Source organism: Hyalella azteca, unplaced genomic scaffold, assembly GCF_000764305.2.
Source record: "Hyalella azteca isolate HAZT.00-mixed unplaced genomic scaffold, Hazt_2.0.2 contig3780, whole genome shotgun sequence".
Lineage (NCBI taxonomy): Eukaryota > Metazoa > Arthropoda > Malacostraca > Amphipoda > Hyalellidae > Hyalella > Hyalella azteca.
The window spans coordinates 187,770-207,879 of record NW_025934016.1 but is presented as its reverse complement, the minus strand read 5'-3'; the positions used below and the strand labels follow the sequence as shown (position 1 = coordinate 207,879).

The 20,110-nt window shown below is 37.0% G+C and overlaps 1 protein-coding gene across 4 annotated transcripts; it reads right to left on the bottom strand.

The window, feature by feature from the left end:
* Positions 1-1,097: 1,097 nt before the first annotated feature.
* LOC108676557 (elongation factor 1-delta) lies at positions 1,098-17,936 on the bottom strand. Of its 4 annotated transcripts, none has more exons than XM_047879770.1 (9): positions 17,853-17,936; positions 7,286-7,394; positions 6,801-6,827; positions 6,210-6,293; positions 4,798-4,885; positions 3,256-3,446; positions 2,211-2,409; positions 1,711-1,826; positions 1,098-1,166 (listed from the first exon to the last, which is right to left on the bottom strand). In XM_047879770.1, exons 2-9 carry the CDS (start codon positions 7,373-7,375, stop codon positions 1,128-1,130), a joined length of 834 nt encoding a protein of 277 aa, XP_047735726.1. In that variant the 5' UTR covers positions 7,376-7,394; positions 17,853-17,936; the 3' UTR covers positions 1,098-1,127. The 4 variants fall into 4 exon arrangements, with proteins under 4 accessions (XP_047735726.1, XP_047735727.1, XP_018020135.1 ...); XM_047879771.1 differs by lacking the exon at positions 17,853-17,936 and adding an exon at positions 10,394-10,470; XM_018164646.2 differs by lacking the exon at positions 6,801-6,827.
* Positions 17,937-20,110: the final 2,174 nt, after the last annotated feature.

The following is a 20,110-nucleotide window of genomic DNA, read 5'->3' as shown; positions in this document are numbered from 1 at the left end:
TGAATTGATCTGTAATTTTCATAGAAATATATATAATCGAGTTTCCACTTCGAAGTGTCCATAGGTGAAGAAAATCATTTATTTTGTCATTTGATTCATGCATTGACTCCAACTTTACGCAAGCGTACAAAATCTGATCGATAGGATAAGTAGAAGTGTTGTAAAAAAACCAAAGCTATTTCACATTTACACAGAACGTCCACGCTCCGTGGCAGACGGTATGAAAAGGACGGTTTTGTTAAAATAACACTCAGATCTGAGCGCATTGGTGGCGCTGAACAGTCTCTGTTTACCGTATTATGAATATTATTCTTCTAATAGAAATTCATTTTTTCCAGCGATGTTTCGAATCAACGCGCTGGAATACCAGTAGTAACAAAATACCAATTATTCTTCAACAAATCTTATGTGCCCAGTAAAGAGATGTGCCAAAGACTCGGTGGGTAGCAGAAAAGTTTCTAGTTGTGACCTTCACCATGCATGCACCTCTCTAACGTAGCAATGTAAACACCATGACATTATTAAGATTGTAATCAGATGACATGTCCCTGACACTATCAATACCTGATAACGCCCAAAATAACAGATCACGCGTTGGGGCCACTCCAACTGACAACCGCATTTCGACATGAGACGGGAAAACACACTTCACTTTTTCGACAGTAGAAATTCCGATACGATGAAGTCCCCGAGATTATTGTTATCAGCAAGGCGTATAAACATACGCCAGAAAATCCCAGAAGCTAAATAGACTTTTGAAGAGTAATGGATTTTTCTTTACTAAAATTGAGATAAACCAGAACTTGACAAAAACTGACGTTCCAATAAATAGCTCGAGTTAATACATCAACTTCATGCGTTTCTCTCTTCATTAAACATTCTAACATAAACGGTTCTATGTTAACCAAAAATGTATGTAGAAGTCATGTGGTACTAAAATGCTGTACGTTACCAAGCAGATATATTTATTACTTTCACAAGGCTCTGTTAGTTACGAACTACGAGCACGCTATACATATTGTCGTAATACAGTCAAATTAACGCAAAAAATATGGAGCACGCCGCTTAATATTACCAATGGATAAAAAAAGTCAGCATTAATCATTAATATTTAATGGCAAGGCTGCTTAGATTTTGTTGAAGGCGGCTACATCTACGCTCTGGACCTGTTGAAAGGAAGGAAAACTTAAATAGATTCAGACTTCCACGGGGCGAGTGAAATTGTATTGGCAGTATAATGGGCACAAATTTAGCCAGTGCATCAGATATAACGCTTTTCCTTTGTTATGTTACATAATTGTTCCCATTAAAAATGTTTTATGTCTCAAAATTGGCAAAAAAAAAAGAATAACATTCATCTCATTCATCAGAAGAAATGATATCCTCAGCACGCTATACCAGCACGAACATCCGTGCATCAAGAAAAAGGCACGATGACATATTATGAATAACATGTAAGGCTCAATCTTCATATTATTGAACAGAAAGAAAGTTTCTATGCTGTCTTCCAAGGTATGAAGCTTTAGTCATTCTAGTGCATCAAATTATAGGCTGAATTACGGAACAGGACACAACACGCTGTCACGCCGGTGCATGGAATTAATCATATTCCATAGCCAGTGAAGCCACAAAGAATAGGCATTTCATAATGCAATTGTAATAAAATCAGTATTAATTAAAATATGATAGTAAGAGGCAGATGCTACTCACATAATCCTCGAGCTCCTGAATTTTCTCGCTGAGGTCATCGATAGAAACTTTCTCGTCCTCGACCGTGCATAGGATGGATAGTTTGTGGATGCCAAAAGCCAGAGGAACTTGTTTAGCTGTAACACAAGCAATGTGTAGCGAAGGCTAGTGATATAATTTAGTCATAAACGTAGCAATAGTTAGCATATTAGGCAACAACAAATGAGTGCTGTTGCGTTGTAATGCCTCTTTAAACTGTGAATGCTACACCTCGTTTGAGCTCAAATGCCTAAAATTATAAAAAAAAAATTAAGTTTCAAAGTTACAAGTTATCCAAAGAAAATTAATTCATATTTTCTTTAGAACCAGTTTCCCAATTTTCGAACGATAGGGTCAACAAAACCGCACAATGTTGAATACAATAACAGTGATAATTCGCAACGAAAGCCAGTGCCCAGTAAAATCCGAGAAAATTTGTCATGAACAGTATTAAAAAAATACAAACTAAATAAAAGACTTACCTGCTCCCCAAACAAGTCCATCCATCTCAATTCGTCTGATGTGTTCTTCCATGACTTTAAGATCTGTCTCGTCATCCCAGGGCTTGCAGTCCAGCAGGACTGACGACTTAGCGATGGGTCCCGCCTTCTTGCTCTTCTTCTCAGCGTATGACTTGAGTCGCTCTTCTCGCACACGGATTGCCTCTGCACTTTCTTCCTCCTGCAACCAACAACATTAATGCACATGGGCTGGAAAGTTCCTACGTGCAAAATAAACTCTTAAAAAAATAGGTAACTGATCGGATTGTTATGGCAAAGATCGTTTCACAGTGGAGTACTTAAGTTATCATTAACTTCAATCACAATACAAACTATGAAGTATCGGAAATTATTTAAAACTAATCATTTACAGGGTAGATTGAACAAAATAATGATTAAAATACAATTTTTGAAAGTAGAAATCGTGTACTAAAGAGCACATTAATCATAAATATCAGTAGTAAAACCAATTCATATTGGTTCAAGGCACACTATCATCCATAATCCTTGAGTTACAGTATCACTTAACCTATTGCCGCAAGAGACACTCGATTTTCTGAGGTTTCTTAACCAACATTACATTAGATTAACGCAAATGAAAAAAATATTAAGATAATTATAGCCTAGAAATTTTGTTCCAAAATTCTAGTCGTTGAAGAGGTCAAGCCTCATTTGTTAGAATAATGAGCTGTTTTCACGACCTACTTTTTCCTCCATACATATTCTGCTTTGTTGCATTACTAAAATAAATTAGGCTACACAGCTGGTCCGAATGAACTATTTTACATCTAATAACAATTAAAAGATTCAGTCAAATTTAGATGATTAGTATGTAACCAAAACTTAGGTTGTTCGCTTCCAACCAATTCACATTATGGTAATTCTAACTACAAAACTACAAAATAGCTATTCATATATCCTAGGCCTACCTATGTTATCACTTGAGTACTAGTAGTTTTGTGTCATAACTACTGAAAATTGTCAAAAAATTCAAATTGAACCAACACCAACTGTACAGTTTTGTCACCTCATCAGAGCCAAAAAGATCTACATCTTCATCGTCGTCGTCGTCGTTAGCCTTGCTGTCTTGCTCTTGTTTTTGAGACGACGGCTTCTGCAGCTGAGGAGGGGAGGCTTTTGCAGTAGCAGAGCAGGAACACTCGAGCGCCGCTAGCCGCGCTGTCACTTGGGCCAATGTGGTTTCTAAACTCTGCACGCCTGAAAAATAAGGATTCAATAGTAATAATATTAGCACAACACGGCAGAATTTGTTCTTAAAAATAAGTTCAATGGACAACTAGAAATTATGATTAATTAGCAAGTTGCTCGTTTGCATTCACAATATATCGAATCTTATTGTCATCCAAATTATAATTTGAAGGAAAAAAGTAGCCTACGTGAAACCTATACAAAAACTACCAAACAATTGTCAAGTTTCTCTTTCTTTTCAGTTCTAGTCTTGATTAAAATTCTCACAAGAAATTCTTGGGAAATTTTATGGCTTACAGGAATCTCCTCGTCTATCATTGATTAGCTCTTTCTTCAAGTACATCTAGACAAAAATTTCAATTCACAAATGATATGTGACTGAAGGATTACTGTAAAATATCTAATAATTGACTTTGCACAAGAAACATTGAAGATTCTGTTGACGTTGCAACATTCCAACAGTAAACAGGATATAATTAGCTCCAGAATAACTTTTAACACGTTGACTACGTATTGGTACATATGCGTACCACGAAATGTATTTCTCCTGGCACATAATTCAGGGTTGCCAGATGGCCTAAAAAACGGCCAATTAAGTCCGTGAACAAAAAGGCCAAAAAGGCCTATAACTCAATATATACTAGTATATTTGTAGGTTCCGGTGTAAAAATTCAATTTTTTTAGTTAATTAGGAAGCGCCCCTTACAACCCCTATCATAAATTTTAGCCGACTACCTAAATTGAAAAAACTAAATCGCGGAATTTGTCCGGTAAAAAAAGAAAGTCTGGCAACCCTGTTCCATAATAGTACTAGAAAAATGAAACAAAAGTACAAGGTGAACCAATCGTAGTCAACGTGTTAAAATAGGATAAAATAGAATAAATTAAAAAGTTCCGGTTAGGTAGCCATTAATGCTTGCAAAAGGGCTGTTAAGACCTTGTAAAAGATCTAGAATTAAATATAGGAATAGGTACATAATCTCATCATATGCATGTTTCTAAACTGAAGCATGATGGTAAAAATCCCTATTGATCAGCTAAAAATTATCTAAACCCTAAACTAGAGCCTGTCATATTGATTCATTTATTCTTACGGTATTGGTATAGTTGGCAGTAATACCTAGTTCTTTATTGAATGTAACTTTGAAAACCAGAGAGTATTTCCAGCTACCAATTTTCTCATTGATTATAAATTTCATTGTGCACAGTTTTATAATGAATGATGCCAGAACAAGAAGTTATTTCATTTACTGCCAGAAGTGAAGACAATCACAAAATTAGTGAAGAAAGCACAGCCTTTGGTTATAACAATCAGCATTTAAACAAACAATAAACTTGGAATAGTTCATAGACAACTTACTCTTACGTAATGAAGCATTTTCACCTTCCAGCTTCGTAATACGATTGACAACATCAGCCGGAGCTCCAATGCTTGATGGCAGAAGATTCTGTCACAATAAACTGCAGTTAGAGCAAAACTGTTTTTAAATTTAAATCATTGAACAGAAGAGAAGACAATGTAATAACTGTTCACTCCTATGATGCAAAAAATATCAAAACAAGTGGTTTATTATGACATCATTGAAAGAAGGAAGCAGTCACAGCGATAAGCTAAAATGAATATAAGCTGAGACGAAGAGGTGGAACACATTAACATTTATCATGCTAACAAATCTGTGTGGAGAAACAATAGCTTGTGATACTAAGATTAGCAGCAAATAGAGATTTAACGCAATGTAAATTGTCGAAAGATTACTTACTGATGAGATTATTTGAATGCGGAATTACAAATTGTCAATGTGGGATTAGTGCCTTTGTTCACTCTATTACATAATCATTGATTCTGTATTTTGATCAAGACAAAATATTAGGGTAGAATATACATAAAAGCCTTAAATTAAAAATCAGTATGATATAATGGCATTTTATTAGTACAGTGAAGACAGAATTACTAGCTATACAAAGAATACATGCTAAAAGAGCCAGATGTATAAGAACATCAACAAGACATGGGACACAAAAGAAAGTCACTCAATCATAACATCCATGACAGAACTTAAACAAGTGTTGGAGTTATATGCAATAAACTTCTAATCTCAACATAAAAGAATGTCAGAGCATCCTATTGCAGCAATAAACAACAAAATGCAGTGGTTATGTTACTACCATTGAGGAAAATGAACACTTAAAAAAAGAGATGAAGATGCTTATGAAATGGCATTAAATTACCAAATTTTGCTCTTTTGGATTCTTAACTCCTAGCTAACAAGACATCAAAAGCAAAATACATAGAAAATACAAGTGGCAAAATGAAGTAAATCTTTCTAGAAGGAAGCGAGTGTAGGGATGAAATTATTCATCCATAAGGAACAACAGCAAAGCAGATGAGCAACAACCAAGAAGACACAATGGCACAAGCAAGGCAAAAAGAAAAGGTATGTACATAAAGCCTTGATTAGATCATGCAGACAAGGGAATTATCATGGCATTGAGAAGGGCTTCACTAACAATTAGATGCAGCCACAGGTAAACAATCAGTAGAAAACATGAGCTTTTACAAAGCAATTTAATCCAGCATCTTCAGAAGAACTGGAGCTGCCATCCAATATCTTAGCATGGTAAAATTATTCCAAACCATAAATGAGGATGCAGATGCTGAAGCAGTGCATAACATCAATGCCATTGACAATAGGCTCTAGTTTGCCACTACTTAGCAACAGTTAAGATGCACTAGCCAGAGAAGCAGCTCTATGGCAGGATCTGATCACTCACTGAGGCAGCACGACTGTTTTGTATGTCTTCTCGAGCCCTTGCAATCTGGTTGGCCAAAGAACCTAGCATTGGGGTTGCAGAAGCCTGCCAGGAAGACAACCTCCAGTTACCACAAATCCTTCAAAATTTCAACCCAATAACATCTTCGATGAAAATGTCAGATGAAAGTTGACTTATGGTTTGTATAGAATTAAGAACTAATTTATCTTTGGAGGAAAGGATGTGATTTCAAGAATATATTTGTGATAGGAGAAATTTAGTGATATGAGCAGCTGACATCAAGAACAAAACATATGAAACAATAGCCAGAAACAGTATAGAAGTGGATGTGTTATGAAATCTTACTGTTTTAAAATCTTACATTATATAAAATAGTTTTACAATTAGAGTTAGTTCATGTCTGGAAAACCATTATTCACAATTTTTGAATAGGTATTTTTCTGTATTTACAGTCTCATGTTCGGGAATTTTCAATCCAACTAATAAATAGTGACCTTAAAGAGCAAGTACATATTAATATAATTAAAAGGTTGTATGGATAGAAGGCAACAATAAGAGGATGGTAAGAGTGGCTGTATAAAATTAACACACCTTGCAGCTCATTATTGAGCTTGATCTCTGAGAAGGCAGCATGAAAGATAAGAAACATCAGATCAGCTAAAGTATTATAGTGTGGGTCCAAAATAAACACCGCCATTAATGGCATACTGAGGAGCATCTTACCATTATTTATACAATTCTGTTCAAAGAGAGGAACCAACACAAATCATTCAGCTGCCAAAGTCTACAAAATGAAGATGTCCATACAGTTCATTCCCATAAATCCAATGAAAATTCTGCAGAAAAAAGTAGTAATTGTGCAGGATTAAACAAATAGAGCTGTGCTGTCATAAAATCTAATATTTATCAAGTAATAGTTTAGCACTTTTTACACCAACTCAATGCATAATATGGATAAGAGAAATGTCATGATAAAAGATTTAATATCTCAACAGGAAAATACCTTTTCTTGCACCCACAGGCTATTCCAAAATTTACTTCTTACTTATCACATGAAAAGAATAAAAAGAACTGACCTGATTTTTCTGTTCATGATATTTGCACTCGGCATCATCATACCGCCACTTCTCAAACCAAACAGTCTCTGAAGCTAGTTCAAGGGCCATGATTTGACTAGTGAAGAGTCTGAAATAAAAATTACATAATTTAAGCAACAGGCCAAACATATACGGTAATACATATAGAGTAGACTTTCATATACCATCAAACGGGGTAAAAGGGGACAGGCAGGGTAACTCAGGATGCGCGTCCCACATTTTGTAGAAATGTTGTAGCAGCTAAACTAATCAAAATATTGCAAAACTAAAAATAGTGGCGTAAATTTCAACATTTTTACTATCTATTACCGTCAACCGGGGCTACTCGGGACAGTTTTGAGCGTTTTTTTTTTTTTTTTTTGAGCATTTTTTTTTTGTTTTTGAGCGTTTTTTTGTTTTTGAGCATTTTTTTGTTTTTAGCTGTTAATAACTTCTTATGATGAAACATTTCATAAACAAGTTTAGGCTCATTTTATAGCTCCTTGTGAGGGCTATCAAATGGCATCATCAAAAAAATTCCATATGCTATTCATAAGGTGCCAGAAGCAAAAAAAAAGAGTGTCCTTAGTAGCCTCGTCGAACAGGGCTACTTGGACACTTGGAATAAAACTTCATTTTAAAACATTTGAAGCATGCAGAGTGTACTCATCCATTACTAACAGTACTCTGAAGTCCTCCTCTTTCATTGTAGATGATTACTGTATTATACTGTATATTACATTATATTACTGTATATTATATACAGTATAATATTAAGTAAATACAGTATTATATATTACTGTATATTACTGTATTATTGATGCGATATTACCCTATCCATGGAACATGCCATTGAGCATTTACAACAACCTTGTTCATTGCAAGCTTCATATCAGCAGCCTTATAGCATTTTTTCTGTATCTGTAAGCTTACAGGATGGCTTGTAATTTCACACCATTTTAATTGGGTTAAGTGAATTTACTATAAAAAAATATAACTCAGTACTCCTGCAGTGAGTGACAGAGAGCGCATTTTTTCGTTGACAAAAACTTGAGGTCATGGACAGACGGACGGACAGACAGACAGATGGACATGGCAAGCACAATAGTGCATTTTTTCCATAAATGAGAAAATGCAATGAAAAGATCGCGAAAAACATACCTGAAACAGAAAGGAATGTTTTAGTGACAAGCATCATATGTTTTGGAGAAATAAATCATAGTTTAGGTCAATTACTTTTCATTCTATGATGCCTGGTGCACAATTCTAAATATGACATTCTATGCACAATTTTGTGATGATCGATGATGAACTAATTTTTTGATAAGTGAACTTTTTTTTGCTCAGCAAGGTAAATGAAATTATTATTCTTTGTTTTTTAATCAATTTTTTTCTTAACTGGAGCCTTTGCTAACTGAGGTTCTACTGTAAATGCGCTTTTGGGGGTGTCCCGAATAGCCCCGGAGGGGTGTCCCGAGTAGCCCCGCTGTGCGGAAATGACAGCCATTTCTTTTTGATGAGTTAGGCAAAATCTGTCAATTACGTTTTCAAGCCGACACATGGGTGCAACTTTTATGCAAGTAAAATTTTTTAATACGGTGAATATTTTTTTACTACAGACCTTAGCAGAAGTAACTTTTCATAATATCGCTTTTCACCATTTTTTTCAGGAATTTTTCAAAGCTAGTGAATGTAGTATTTTTGAACTTCCTTTATACGTACTACATAGATAGGAAAAATGTTGACGTTTACGCCACTATATTTAGTTTTGCAATATTTCAATTAGTTTTGCTACTAAAACAGTTTTTCGCTGTGTCGGAGGACTGTCCCGAGTTACCCCGCCCGTCCCGAGTAGCCCTGGTTGACGGTATGTATAAAGCTAGTCAAGAAATCAAACGTTTACCATCTCTAAAAAATTGCTGAAAAAAAGTGTGAAAAGTATGATTTTGGGAAATTACTTCTACTAAAGTCTGGAGCAAAAAAAATATTTGCCGTATTAAAAAATTCATTTACATAAAAGTTGCACACAGGTGTCAGCTTGAAAACATAATCGACAGAATTTGCCTCATTCCAAAAAAATGGCAGCCATTTACATGCGACAGGGTAAGAAGGGACACCCCCCCCCCAGGGTAATTAGGGACAACCCCCGGGGTAATTAGGGACAACCCCTAAAACACATTTACAGAAGATCCTCTGTTAGCAAAGGCCACAGTTAAGATAATATATGGGTTAATCACAAAGATTTTCACTTATATTTTAAATTTGAGCAAAAATCCTAAATTCAAATTTAAATAAAATTTTCTTGGGGAGCAGAACAGCCTGGATGTTAGGCAGAACTCCTAACATCCAGGTCACTCAATGCAATGGTCACTCCCTAAAGAAGCTTGTTGAGCTCCTCGTTGTTACATTACATCTAAAAGGAAAAGGAGGACTTAGGAGAACTGCTGGTAATAGGTGAGTACACTCTGCATCCTTCAAACATTTAAATTTGAGTTTTATTTCAAATGTCCCTTTTTACCCCGTTTCCAGATAAATTCAGGAGCCTTTTATATTGCATCTAGCACCTTATAATTAGCATATGGAATTTTTTTAAGATGCCATTCGATAGCCCTCGCAAAGAGCTATAAAATGAGCCTAAATTTGTTTGGGAAATGTTTCATGGTAAGAAGTTATTACCAAAAAAACACTCAAAACAATCCCTTTTTACTCTGTTTGACAGTATACTTAGTTTTCCAACTTTAGAAGAACTGGACTTAGCTGAAGATAATATCAAATGGAAACTGAAGATAGTATCATTAAGGGAGAATTCTAAATATGTTCTAAGAAAATTTTTCTCGATGCAGAGGTGAAGGTGGAAGCAGCCTTGCAGTTTTAAATTGAGTTTCTTGCAGTCACTACCATTGTCAGAATACAGCAGCATGACCAAGATGAGGTTGTTAAAGTTATCCGAGATTGAGATGAAGGCGTTTGATGGGAATTTGCTAGAATGGTTTGGATTGTGGGTGCAGCATGCTAGGATTCACAAAGATAAGTTGCTAGAAAACAGTGAGAGGTTTGGGTTATGATGACAGCATGAAGATTGGCTAAAACACAAGACAGTTGTCTCACCAGTTAGGAAAAGGATCAGTTCCACCAGAAAGTACAGTAGTCAAGCAGCTGGGTGAACTTGGGTGGGTGGGTGTCATATGAACTTGGCCAATCTTTCTTTATGAGGCTGCAGTCCAGAAGAACTAATAGCCCCAAATTCCATCAACAAGTGCACCACAGTTTCCTTCTCATCCCCATTACACATAAAACATTTATCTTCCCTCCTCTTATTCCACCTGTATGTATGTCCATTCACACCTAGCACCCCTGCTCTCACACAAAACATAAGGTCCTCACCTTTACTACCATCATACATGCATTCATATTTTGGCATTGCTTTCATTTGAGACAGTTTTGGAGTATTTTTTCCCTCTATTCCTTGCTTCCCCACCTTCAGCCCATAGTCTTTCACTCATTCATTTATTTCTCTTTTCCACTCTTTTTCATTCCACTCTATCCCAAACGTACCCCATACTGCCCCCACCCATTCATCCTTTAGGCCAGCAGGCCCTAGGCACACCCATGCTTCATGCATACCACACTTGCGTACCAATGCACAACATCGAAGTGCCCATTTGCTCACATTTATGTTCCACATATACATCTATTGTGCCCAATGTTCATTGTCCATTTGCTCCAGTCCCACTTTAAACCTCAAAACTTATCTCATTTGTCTTGCCTTAAAGGTACTCCATCCTATTTCCCCTCTCAGGGCCTCTACTGCAGTCCACCATGGGGCTCCTAGTGCCAATCTCGCCACTCTATTCTGTACCAATTCCAGTTTTTCTAGCTCACCATCACTATTTGCTATCACATCCAATCCATACCTAATACTAGGCACTGCCACACTTCCCTCAATACTTCATACTTACTTGCTCTCACTTTTGCTGCACTTCCAAGTATACCCAACCATTGATTCACCTTGCTTAAATTTTTGGCCTTTATTCTCCGACATCCCTCCTGGTCCACACACATCCCTAAGTACTTGTACTCATTTGCCCTAACAATCTCCCTCCCTACATCTACACTCGGCTCATATCCTCAACCAATCCATTCACAACAAGTACTTGGCTCTTTGCACTGAATCACGCATTGAAGTCACTCCCATACTCGGTCACAGTCCAGCATACGCATGGAATATATCTACCATACCGGTACTTGGTGAGCTGCAACTAAATTTTTAGAGACGTGGTTTTATGGATTTGACAGCCGTGATTCCATTCCTTTTAGCCAAGATTTAATTTTTTTTGAGCAGTGAATTCCATATCTCAGCCATGAAAAGCCATTTACAAGCAGTAAACTTATTTACAAAGGGCCATACATTCAAAACTTGCTAAGTGAACGCAAGTACTTGCGCTCTATTGTCTTGTCTATGATTGGTGGATTTGGCTTGAAAAGCCATCAATGATTGGCTGTATAACTTACAATCTCTTAACTTTTTTCGAAAGTATAGGCCAAAGTGTGTGCACATGTTACTCCAAATCTCTAATTTTGCCCTAAAACAGTCAAACTGCAACAATAACATTTGTCTTTACTCTAAGCTGAACACGTACAGCAAATCCTTGATTAGCACGGTTTTGAATACCGCAGTTTTGTTCAACGCGGAATAAAAATTTGCAACCTACCCTTAATCTACGCAGTGCCAGTTTTGATTAGGGCAACTTTTTTTCTCACAACGCATCATTTTCATGCCTCTAGCCAGAGGTGTTACGTTTGTAACAAAAGCGTTACTTTTTGCTTATTAGATCTTATGTTGTTACTTTTGTTACGACTTTTGGAAAAATTTGCCAAATGTTGTTACTTTATGAATTTCAGCCAATAATTCTTTAAATAAGGTCCCATTCCGTAGGCACTCGTACTGACTACACAGTCAGTTTAACCGCGACTTGTCTCGTTCATACCTCGAATGGTCGAGTTTGGCAACGTTCGCCGGTAAGTGCGCCATGCCGGTGCTCTAGTTACTTGTTAGCCTTCAACTGGTCAAGATCGCTGCCATATCTACTGCTCACTTTTATCAAACTACATAATTTTCCTTGATAAATTACCTTCATAATTATGGACAAAAAGGGAACGCTTAAATGTAAAAATATCACTATGGAGACTAAGCTTGAATGATGAATTGAACTAAGCAAAATATGATGAATTTTAGTGGAAAAAAAAATTATTATGTAACTTTGTTATTTTTGAGGATTCATTATAATTATTCCCATATATTCTTAAGTTTGATTAGTGCGGTTCTGCTTAACATGGTAAAACTCTGGGATTTATTAACTGCGTTAATCAAGGGATTGCTGTATTAATGCAGTCTGACTGCTCTGACATGACCACAACTATGCGCAATCTTCAACAAAACATTTAGGTTGACTTGTTATCATTACAATTATTACGTTTTGCAGAATATTTTGGCAGGAGGGTTGAAATAATGCAAATTGCGGAAGTTGAAACTTTTATGGAATGACACTTTTGCAAAGAGCAAACTGTGATATTTTTAAATCAAACAAAAATGCATAACAGTAGAGCCATGAGATTTCCTACCTACTAAAGTTATGATGCTAGAGCCACGATACTTCAGAAAAAAGTAGGACTTTTCCCAACCTGGTCCAGCATACTTTGCAGTTTGCAGTTCTTTGCTATTTTCAGTCATATTCACAGCAACATCAGCATACAGAAGCATTTTCAACCTTAAGCCACCCACATGCACACCAACATCCATTCTCCTTGCCCTTGGAGGGCAAGGAGATTGTAAATAAATGATTGTAAAATAGGGTAAACGCGGTATATTCCGACATCGTAGGTAATTCCGTCACCTCTCCAGCTTTTCCTTTATATTAAGCTTTGTTTTAGTTCCATGCAATCATTGATGGTTGAAATTGTGACGTCATACATTTGCGTGTCGAAATACTGCAAAAACACTAGGTCTTGGCCATCTAGTGGGAAAATATTGAGATCCAAAGAGAGACAATGCATGCCACCTGGTGAGATCATCAAAAAATGTGTCAAATTTGACAGTTGACAAATAGTGAATAACTGTTTTTATAGGAAGAATATTATGGTTTGAGACTTTTAAATACGTCTGTGAATATATTAGGAATCCTTTAAGTATACTTGTATTCGCTGATTTCAAGTCATAAATAAATTAATAGATGATTAAGTTGAGATGTTGCATTTAGACACATGAAAACTAATTCCGACACAACTTGAATTGGACACACACAGATCGTTCAAAGCTTTGTACAAAAATTGAAATTTGCTTAATTAAAAGCCTAATAGCTGTTAATTAAAACGTAATTAAGTAGTGTTCAATATTCGTTAGTGTTCTAATTCAAAGCCGTGTTGTATCCCAATACAGCTCACACAGCAAACGGAATTCGAACACGTGGATGTCGGCAATACGTATCAGTTAAATTTGAAGCGCTGACGCAATACGACTCACCACGTGGCGAATATTGCCACACAATGTGACGGAATATAGGGATTTGGTAGGTTTCCATTCTAAAGGCTTTTTAATAAATATGGCAACATTTTGTGACGTTTCATCGTTGCTGATGCGTAGTGAAGTGATTTGAGAGTCATGTGAAGGCAACAGAACTTACGTAATGCATACGGTTTTTTTATAGTTTTTCATTTTTCGATGCGTCCTTAATGTGTCGGAATATACCGCGTTTACCCTACCTGCTATGAGGGCAGCCCTCATAGCAGGTATTTTACAATTATTTATGATATAACCCATGTCCACTTTCTCAAGTAACTTCAACATAGATAAAAAAATTCTCTTTTATTCTATTGAGTATTTATATTTGCATATTATTGTTTGATATTTTTTGCCATTCAAGCATTTTACATTTTGTTAACACTTGTTAAAAGCACAAATATTGTCCACATATATTAATAATCTAAATATGATTGGTACTATTTGCAAAGAAAACTAGGAACTTCATTGAGCCACATCCACAAGATGTTAAATTCATAAAAAATTATTTTTGGATTCAAAGCAGCAATATTCAAAAATATTCAGCAGCAGTTTAAATTTTAAAAACTTACTAAAATACTCTTACAGTGCCTGCATCATAAGGATACCAGACACAAGATGCCAGTTGCTAGTTTAGTGTTTACACTTTAGTGAAGTGACCATAGTGGCAAACCAGAGCTTTTTTGGAATCAGTTCATTTTCAATTTGCTCAAAAACTCAAGATTTAAACCAATTTCTTAAGTATGATAATGCTGGTAGCCTATGTGGTATCCATGATACTTTACTGGTCTACTTATAGGACTCAAAAATGAACTTGGGGGAGAGTCTAAAAAATTCTCTGCTTTGTCACTTTACAGTTTACACTATGCCTATGGTGTTTACCACTAGTCCACTACGGCACTACCAGCCATAGTGGCAATTGGCAAAGCAGAGAGTTTTTTAGACTCTCTCTCAAGTTCATTTTTCAGTCCTATAAGTAGACCAGTAAAGTATCATGGTCATGGATACCAGCATTATCATACATAAGAATTTGGTTTAAATCGTCAGAAAATTAGGAAATTGAAAATTAACTGATTCTAAAAAATCTCTGGTTTGTCACTAGGCTACCAGCCAGACTGGAATAATGGGCAGGAGCCACCCGTAGAAGAGCAAAAATCACCCGTGCACATGGCACAATTTCACCCATGGCCATGGATAATTTCACCCGTGGCCTATGGCCATGGATATTTTCACCCATCGCCATGGATAAATTTAACCGTGCCCGTAGAGCTACAATTTCAACAGTAATGGTCAAAAGCCCTAAAAAAGCACATCACAAAAAATAATTCATTACATTTACATGTAAGGCTGTACTGAATTCGTCGTAACTTCTTTCACAGATAAACTTAAAGTAACTCAGCAACTGCAAGCATCTAAATAGCCATCTATTGCCGTCAATTGGTGGCTTCTCTCATAATGCGGATTGCGGACACGCGATTAACATTGCGGACACATCCTTTAAACTTGCAGAGGGCTTATGGAAATATTCATTATACGAGTTGTGCGAGTGGATGCTAAGCAAATAATTGTGCAAGTAAATGCTAAGCAATTACATAGAGTGTTCACGACTTGACACCTAAGATTAATATTCATATGAAAAGCACGAGTACCAATTATAATAACGAAACTCATCAAGGGTGAAGAAAAAATGTTTTGTTTGGTATTGCATATCACATGTAAGGAAATAAAACAACAATATCTTGTTTGGTATTCGTGTTAACAAATGTGGTAATAAAATAACTTTATTTAATTTGGCATGCATTTTAATATATTAGATGCCATTATTTATCTTTAAATCGTTTACGAAGCCTTTCATAACACACCTACAATTACTGTGTAAAAGTGAATGCTTCACCGAGAGAAATGGGTGGTCTGGATGACTTACTTTGACGAGTGAACCGCCTCCGAATAGCGATGCACTTTTTCGACTCGCTTGCCACATTTGTGGATAATACTGACCTATTTCGGGCCCTTTAAATTTCAGGTATGACTCACATGTGGCGATAAGTCGCTCTGACACTCAGACGCTCCCTATGTATCCGTGCTACGGGTGGCTTCAAAGGAGATTTGATGCCACAAGAGAGTCATGCCTGAAATTTAATGGGTGGATCGACATTTGGACATGGTTGACTCATCAAAGTGGGTCATCCAGACCCACCCATTTGTCTCAGTGCTCATGAGTGGAGCGATACATATCAAACTGATTTAGTACATTTGTTTGAATATGAAAATTAATTCAGAAAACCTTTGAAAAACGTATTATTAATATTGACTACTCCATTGTGTATATTGTATTCGTTGATACAAACTTAATTTTGTTTGTTAGTAAGAAGAAAATTTCTACTGAAGTAAGTTTAAGATTTGACCCATGACCCACATAGGCTGATGATTTCATCAGACAGACAACATATCATGACGTGATGATGCAGGACCTTCCATTGACCATCGTGGGACTACCTTCTCCATGCTGGGTTCCGCAGCTGAAAAAATCATCATCAAAATTGTTCATATTAATTAGTAATAAGGTAAGGAAATGTTCGGCAATAAATTTGAACAATCGAGTTCCAGATGGTTCTAATTCATCTTTAATTACCGTACGTATTCGCTATATGTATTACCATACGTATTCACGCCGATTTCAATCATTATATTTTTTACACAATTACTGACAAATTCAATATAAGGAGGACTGAATACAGATACAAATTAATGATCATACATATATTAATTTTTAACTCAAATATAATAAATCGCAGGAGGCTTGGCCTTTAAAGCAGTTTGCGTGCCTGTAAGTTTTTTTGCCGCATTCAGTACAACTCTTTCATTTATTATGAAAACTTTCTGTAGCTTCCTCGAGATTCCATATTGTGTTTGATTGTTAACAAAAACAAAGGTGGAAAAAATAATGAAGAAAGGGCTTCTACATAATATTTATTGAAATAACTGGCACAAAACGAAGTTAAACCTATCGCCCACTGTCAGCCTGTCAGGCTAGTCTGGAAAAGTCCTATTTTTGTCTGAAATATCGCGGCTCTAATATCATATAATTTCAGTAGGTATGAAATCTCGCGGCTCGAATGTCATAAATTTTTGTTCGATTAAAAAATCGCGGTTTGCACTTCGCATGAAATGGAATCACGGCTGGCAAATCCATAAAACCACGGCTCGAAAAATTCAGTCACGGCTCGCCAAGTAGATATATTCCATACTAGCTGTCAGGTGTGACGTGTGAGGTGTCACCGTGCCAATGTGCCAGGATTCCAGGAGCCTCAGGAGAGGAGGTTAATAGGTATAATTAGGCAATTAATAGAGCCATGAAAAAATCCAAGCAACAGAAACAATTAAAGCAAATTGAGCAAATTAATTTTTTTGTTTGTTCTGGATGTAGGTAAGTAGCTACCTTGTGAGTTGTGGCTTGTACGTACCAAGTTTAGATTGACAACTGACAGAGCCACAGAGGACACAAAATCAAATGAACATCTACCGCCATAGCAATTTCTAATCTCCAAGCTTCCATCATCCATGACCATGTTTATGTAGGGGCAGTAGGGCTAGGGCGCTAGGCCTACTATAGTTAACAGAATTGAAACAGACATAAACATAGACAAATAAATCAGAGCTTAGAAGACTGCGAGTCTGCGACGACTAACATAATTATAAGCATACTCAGATAATTTACGTATAATAACGAATAAACGATTATTCACGAGTGACGACCGCGCCGGTCGTCTTTTGTAAACTTCAAGAGCGCTCAGCGATTCCATTTCACGCTTCGGTAGCGGTACGGCCGCCAAGCACTTAGCACCGACAGAGTCGCTGGAAGAGTGGAAGTGAATATTTAGATTAACTACTAGTGATAATATTCCGCTTGTAAATAAGATTTGGTCAATAAAAGCACGTATAAATCATTTAAGAATGAAAAAAGTTTCTTAATCAGTACTTTATCATTCCAAATTTTATAATTTCACTTACTTATTGCTTGAGAACCGAACTACACTAGCTGTAGACTTCAAGAAAAAGCATCGAGTTGGAGACTTGAGGGGTAATACCTTCAAGAGAAGTGTAATCTAGCGAAAAGTTCTAACAAAATATAAGCGAACGAGACTATAGAAGCGAAATAAACGTACATATTAGTGATATTACTAACCCACATAAATAATGTTTGGAAGGTTGAACTGAGCTATTTTCTTACCCTTGACCACAATGCAAATGGGCGAACTTAGAAATTTGTCCTGAACACTTGTCACAAACGTAGGCCCAGCAACGTTGATGTTTTTATTAATAATACGATGGTTTCCATTCGAAAATATATTTTAGTCGATTTCAACATAAACAATAACAGTAGAGGGTCGTTCCTAATTATCAGACTGAAATATTGGAATCTGACAAATTGTTTCTGAGTCAACTTTCGAATTATAGGTTTCAATATCAGTAAGTATCTAAATGTATCTTATTCATGAAAAGTATCTGCTTGCTATAGGGCATGTAAATTTCTCCTAATTTCGGGTCACGGCAGAAATAATATAAAGAGAGAGAGAGAGTTGCAATTAATCACTGATTAAATACTAGTAATCAAAACGCACCCAACTTTAAGTATGATTGCTATGATTACTATAACAGAAAAGGACTTCCGAATGTATACATGGATAAATGCATGTCCCTTAAACATCCTATTTTACCAGAGACGTTGTTGTTGTTGTTCATCAGGTCACAACAGTCACGCTGAAGGTGGAGGGAGGGGAGCGGGAGAGGGCGCAGGAGAGGGGACGATTACGAAAGGAGGGAGGCGAGAAGGCTGCAGTATTGGGGAGTTCTGTCCTACAAAGAGGAGATGGGAAAGTACGTAGAAATGACAGGCTCCAGATGAGGTGCTCCGTGGAGTGGATGGAATCCCCATGCACAGAGTAAGCAGTGCCTGGAGAGCACCCCATCCTGAAAATGAAGGATGCGAGATGGCTGCAAAAGCCTGACAGTAGCTGAGCCAGGACCGAGCAATAGGGGGAAGTGAGTAAGACTTGGAGATGTTAAGGCTGCTAGGACTGTGTGGTGTGGTGGTTTCCGCGATGTGGGAGGCGATCACGCTACGATGGGTCCGCCTGCATGGCTTCCCCATAGGAGCCCGGTGGCCAGAAGACTTAGATCAGTTGTGCGGTAATGAGAAAGGTACGGGTTTTGTACTTATTTCTATCCTCCACTCCACCGATTCTATTTGTTCTACATCTTTCAAATAAATATGGCTAATCTTCCTTCATTTCACCGGATCAATTATCATTTAATTTACCGGACACTGTTGTTAGTTGTTCAACCAAACTTGGTTAATCATATCGACTTCATCTAAACATTTTTAACTTGACCGAACTAAAACACTTACTTTCCGTCGCTCAACCAAACTGAGTTGTGACGCAGAGTCGCTTTTTGCTTTATTAACTTCGATATTTTTTCTGAATTAAAAAAAGGATATTGATGGCTACTCAGATAATTTACGTTTAATAACAATTATTCACGAGTGACGACCGCGCCGGTCGTCTTGTGTTAAACTTCAGGAGCGATTCCATTTCACACTGCGGTACGGCCGCCAAGCAAGTAGCACTGACCGATTCGCTGGAAGTGAATTTGTAGATTAACTTCTAGCGATAAAATTCCGCTTGTAAATAGGATTTGGTCAATGAAAGCACGTGTTGTTTGTAAGCTAATCGAATCTGTTGTGAGGGATAGGATTTTTGATCACTTGACTGTTCACCATCTCCTATCAGATTGTCAACATGATTTTATTGCCGGTAGATCCTGCACCACTAATTTATTGTCTACGTTGAACGATTGGACTCGCCTGATATTAGGCGAGAACAACATTCACCACGTGCATTTAGTAGTTTTCTCTACGTGCATTTAGTGTTTTTCACCACATGCATTTAGTGATTTTCCCCACATGCATTTAGTGATTTTCTCCACGTGCATTTAGTGATTTTTAACACGTGCATTTAGTGATTTTCACCACGTGCATTTAGTGACTTCATCCACGTGCATTTAGTGATTTTCTCCAGGCGCATTTAGCGATATTACAACGTGCTTACGGTGTTATCTTCACGTGCCTTTATGGCCATCTCCACGTGTCCACATCTCCAAGTGCCTACGTTTCCACGTACCTCCAGTAGCCTCTAAACGTGACGCCGACAACACCACGCACCACTCACTACACGTGTCTTCACGCAACCTCGAGATCTCGCCAAGCC